The sequence below is a fragment of the Arachis ipaensis genome, chromosome B08, assembly GCF_000816755.2.
Source record: "Arachis ipaensis cultivar K30076 chromosome B08, Araip1.1, whole genome shotgun sequence".
Lineage (NCBI taxonomy): Eukaryota > Viridiplantae > Streptophyta > Magnoliopsida > Fabales > Fabaceae > Arachis > Arachis ipaensis.
In genome coordinates, this window is record NC_029792.2 from 119,612,315 (window position 1) to 119,617,198 (window position 4,884).

General features: G+C 34.8%; 1 protein-coding gene across 2 annotated transcripts in view; it reads right to left on the reverse strand.

Annotated features, from left to right (window-relative positions):
- LOC107613296 (structural maintenance of chromosomes protein 2-1) overlaps positions 1,353 to 4,884 on the reverse strand; it is an 11,770-nt gene continuing 8,238 nt past the window's right edge. Inside the window, exons 13-20 of one of the 2 annotated variants that reach the window (XR_002352969.1) lie at positions 4,054 to 4,194; positions 3,813 to 3,980; positions 3,555 to 3,739; positions 3,357 to 3,450; positions 3,195 to 3,279; positions 2,879 to 3,082; positions 2,025 to 2,099; positions 1,353 to 1,718 (exon numbers count right to left, since the gene is read on the reverse strand). Coding sequence is in view for 1 of the 2 variants with exons in the window: in XM_016315242.2 (XP_016170728.1) it covers positions 1,599 to 1,718; positions 2,025 to 2,099; positions 2,879 to 3,104; positions 3,191 to 3,279; positions 3,357 to 3,450; positions 3,555 to 3,739; positions 3,813 to 3,980; positions 4,054 to 4,194 (1,098 nt within the window). In the remaining variant the exon portion in view is untranslated. Of the gene's footprint in view, positions 1,719 to 2,024; positions 2,100 to 2,878; positions 3,105 to 3,190; positions 3,280 to 3,356; positions 3,451 to 3,554; positions 3,740 to 3,812; positions 3,981 to 4,053; positions 4,195 to 4,884 lie in introns of both variants that reach the window. The other variant, XM_016315242.2, reaches the window with a different exon arrangement.

Sequence of the window (4,884 nt, forward strand, 5' to 3'; positions counted from 1 at the left end):
TAGGCTTTATATTTTTTGTTTATTGTTACTATAAAAGCATTTCATGGCCCAATTTGATTTGTATGTCCAAAAGAGTATTTCATGATCTAGATAGTACGGCGATTAGGGGTGACAACATGAATCCTATCCGTATGTATCCAACCCGATTCAACTCAATCGGATATGGTTGCTAATCCGATCTACAGTGGGTAGGATAAGGTGCAGGTAGGGTTCTCGTGCGGATTGAGCCTCAACTCTACCCGACCAACCCGCACCGTATATATGTATATGTTATATACTTATATAAATATATTTCAAGTGGATATTGAACCAAAAATTTCACTGAATGCAAACGATCCTTAGCTATTAAGAGAAGATCATTAATTGATAATTTACTACGTTTTTTTTTTCATAAAAATCAATTCTATTCTAAATTATCATCAAGATACATAATAATACTGCATCTTTTTAGTACCCTGCGGGTAGGTCGAATACCCGCAGGTTAAGAATGAATAGGGTTAGAATTAGAATATTCTTAATCTACGGATAGGATTAGGATTAGATTCAAACCCTATTATATCCTACCTATTACCACCCCTAATTTGGCCATACCCAAAATTAGAAAATAAAATATCTCCCTTAACAATCCATTAATCTCTCAACTATGCATTAATTTATCATGCAAACATGACCAATTATTTTTCTCCAACTACCGAATGACTGTCACTCATCTACTGCACATCAGCTATTGTCCCCGATTATAACTACTTCGTACCACTTCATTTCAGCATGTACTGAAAAAAATTACTTTCAGCACCATAGCACAACCCTTTTCTTGCGGGGAGAAAAGCTACACTACTCATCTTCGTCATTTATTTTTACATTTCTTTTCTCAAGGACTTGCACTACTCATGGAGTGGAAAGAGGTCAGAAATTTGTCAAAGATTGACAGCTGACTGGTGCTCCGACTAACCTTACTTGATCTGTCACATGTCTAGATACAAGCAGCTATAAAAGTCTTAAATTTATTATTTAGTCAAATCCATATTTGCAAATTAACCTAACTAATTGGTTAGACTTGCTTGGCTTTGTCAAAATATAAAAAAGTTATTAAGTTGTTTATACTTTATATTTTCATATTTTAAATACTATAAATTTTTATATATTAAATTTTATGAATGGTGATTTTTTAAGCCAGAGGAGTGCTGAAAGGGTGCGCAGAGGGCGTTTAGATACACACCCACACGGGTAGGGGTTCTAACTAACCTAACCACTACTAGCCACTGGCTGGTTTCGAAACCAAGGTGCATTTCATGCAAGGTGCACTGGCTAGCTGGTTTCGAAACCACTGGCTAAGGCTTGCGTACAGGGTATGAATACAAGAAAATTAAACTATATTTTACAGCAAAACTCTCCATACACTTTTACATCGATGATTATAATCCATCTGAAATGGATCAGTATGGATTTACTTAAACCAGGTCCAACATTAAGTTCTTACTCTACAAATACTAATACATAAGAGCCTTACAGTGTTTGTTGTTCACAAGTTGAATGAACATTTTCTTTTTCTAGCAAGATGAACTCATTTGCAGGATTGAACCAATAATCCCAATATTTCACTTGCTTTGCTTAGCAGCAACAGTTCGCTGGACTGTTGAAACACCATCGACAAATTTTGTCCGGAAAAGAACATTTGCGTTATTAAACATTCCTTCCTTCAGTGAAACAACAATAAACTGCAAAACAAGAAACCAAAAGACATGAGGCTATTCAATTCAATGAGTGCTGAACAGACACTTTCTGAAAATCTGGAAACTATATGAATTTAGTTGTTTCCCTCAAAAAAATAAAAACGAATGAAAATTGTTGGAAGCATTACTGATTTGAGTGTCAACCAACTAACCAAGACAAACTACTGTTATTAGTATTAATAAACTTGGAGATAAATTTGGTTGGGTTTCATTTTTTGGAATTAGAAAAATAAAGGATTCAATGAGTTCAAGGAAATTACACCACTATAAAAACTAGTCCTTTTTGTTTACCTGGGAGTGTGGAAAATGAGTCTTTATCATTCTCCCGATGTTCTGTGTGTGGCTTAAATCAAGAGCCGCATCAACCTGCAGCAATTAGAAAATTAACTCCGAAAGGAAATCTTCAAATATAGAAAGAACGAACCAAATGGGGAATGGCAGTGAATTAAGATGAAACTCGCAAGGTAAGAGTACAATATAGAGAGGGGGAAAAAAAGGAAAAGATGTAACTGTTTTTAATACTCATAAAATATAAGTTATTTTAGTTTTGGATTCTCAATTATTTTTTATTTGGTCATTCTTTTATACATTAATAATTAATAATAGTAGAGAATAAAGACATGAAAAGTTGAAAACCAACACCTCCTACATTCTCAATAACCAAAAAGCAGAAGCTCAATAGATCAATCTCCAAACTCAAGCTAACAATATTCTTTCTGGCTGAATTTAAGGTAATAAATAATTATTTTTGTAATATATCCAATAAATTGCTTTGACTGGTTTTACATTGAGGACGGAAATGGAAAAGTACCATGCAATAATTAAATTCTTAACTGCAAAGTGAACAAATCAAAGGGCCATTGGCATTTACTAGTGGAATGATTTATCAAATAAGTTGAAAAACATTATATTCGAAAGCGCAATGGGAAGCGAAATAGAATTCAAAATAATAAGCATAAAATTTTCAAATTCTAACAAGGACAATACCCATATGCTCATCGGTCATCATTAAAGGCAGTACTTTTTGCAGAGTCAAAGATTATTTCACTATTGCCAACTAAATTATGCCTCTTCCAGTTCTAATAACAATATGATACTAAGGTTCTTGCTGGTGGTGGAGGAATCACAATTCATGCAAAGCATACCTCATCAAGGATGTATAGTGGAGCAGGTTTGAATAGAAGCAGTGCCAGAATCAGAGAAAGTGCCAGCAGAGATCGCTGACCTCCACTTAATTCAGACAATGACTGTTTCCAAACACCTCCAAATGCAACCCGAACCTCAAGACCATCAAGAAAACTGCATCCTTCTGGAGGTTCTAACTTAGCCATTGTACCCGGTAGTAGTGTAGAAAATATGGATCCAAAATCACTGGGGAAAAAAAGGCATTGCCAAATTGAAAAGCATGTAGAATAGATGGAGTAAGGGGCATATATGAAGTGGTGGAAAAAACTCACGTGTTTACTTTGACCCAGGTCACATTTAGCGTCTCCTTCTTTTTCTCATCCAACTCTTCGATCACTTTCTTGATTTTAGACTTGTCATTCTGTACAACACAATGATAGAATAACCAGTTATGCAAGAAATGTGGCAAATTATTGAAATAGATGGGCAAAAAGAAACCTCGATTATGTTTTTCTTTGACATTAAATCATTGTACTCGTCTTCTGCCTTCTCAAACATTGCCATTACTTTCTTGTTGACCCGTTTCTCAAGCCTAAGGGAAAAATTACATGAAATCCTTTAACAATATAATAATCATAGTTGCACAAAACATTTATTATTATTATAACAGTAAGTCAGTTTATCACGTCAACACACCCAGACTGTTCAGCTTGAAGCTTTTCAAGTTCATCTTTTGCTTTACCAGGATCACGGGAAGAAAAATCATAATCAGTTCCACTTCTACCAAACAACTGTTTTTCAGAAGCAATCCAAGCATGCTTCTCTAACAATTTATCCACTCTCACAGAGCAGTCTTTCTGTTCCATCTCCATCCGTTTTACCTAGAATAACAATAAGGAATTTCTTCATTAGCAAGGCACCTCCAAATGCATAGATGAGAAAATAAATTATTACCTCATTTTCTATCCTTTTCCTTTCAAGATTACTCTCACTAAGTTTATCTTCAATTTTTTTCTGCTCCTTCATAATACCACTGATTTCCTTGTCACATTCCTTCATTTTCAGGCGAACTGAGTTCAGCTGTGACTGAACTTGATCAAGATCATTCCTTGCAGAATCAACCTACACATGGAAAGTTTGAGGCCACAACTCTTGTTCACGAAGAAATCTAAACAATATAAATAACTATTCTTACTGCAGAACTTTGCTCTTCTACTTCTGATGCAAGATTACTGATCTGTGTTATCAAAGAAGCTAGTTGATTCTCCAAGGATGTTTGCTCCTTGATAACAGCTTCCATTTCCATCACAAGTCTCTCCTTTTCATTATCGTGTCCCTGCAAACCAGCAGGCAAATTGTTAGAGAAATTGTTAGAGAAGCATTATCTAATAGTCTTCTCTAAGCAATCCAAGCATGCTTCTAACAATTTATCCATCACAAGTCTCCTTTTCTTAATCTTTGGATTACAATAAGAAAAATACCAGTTGCAAATTATAGTGAATTCCACAATCTAGAATGGAAACTTCAAATATTTTAGTACTCAAATTCCAAATTGTCCCTCAAAAACAGATGGGCAGGGCTGGATAAAAGATCAATGAATTTCTTGAAATACAAATCAAGGCTGCCATAAAAATAGCAGCATTACCAAACATTAGATAAAAGACAAATGCAAGACCAAATCCCAATATAATCAAAGCCACACCTAACTCTAGAATGTACTTGATATATATATACACTGTAATGCTGTTCTTTAGTGAGGTGTGCACTTTCTGGTGCCTCTTGCCTCAAGACATGTATGTCAATAGAATTGATTGGATATTATGGCATATTTGCCGGTAAATTAGTAGATATTCCAGCAAGAGAATATTTGCCCATTCAAATCTGCAAATTCTGTGGTATTGTGCATCTGTAATTATGTAATCAAACTCTACAAGCTTGTGCAGCCGTAACGATGTAATTATATCCTAGATTAGGTTAGCCCAGCTATAGGTTAGCAGCTGAAAGTATTGTGTATTAACTCTATATG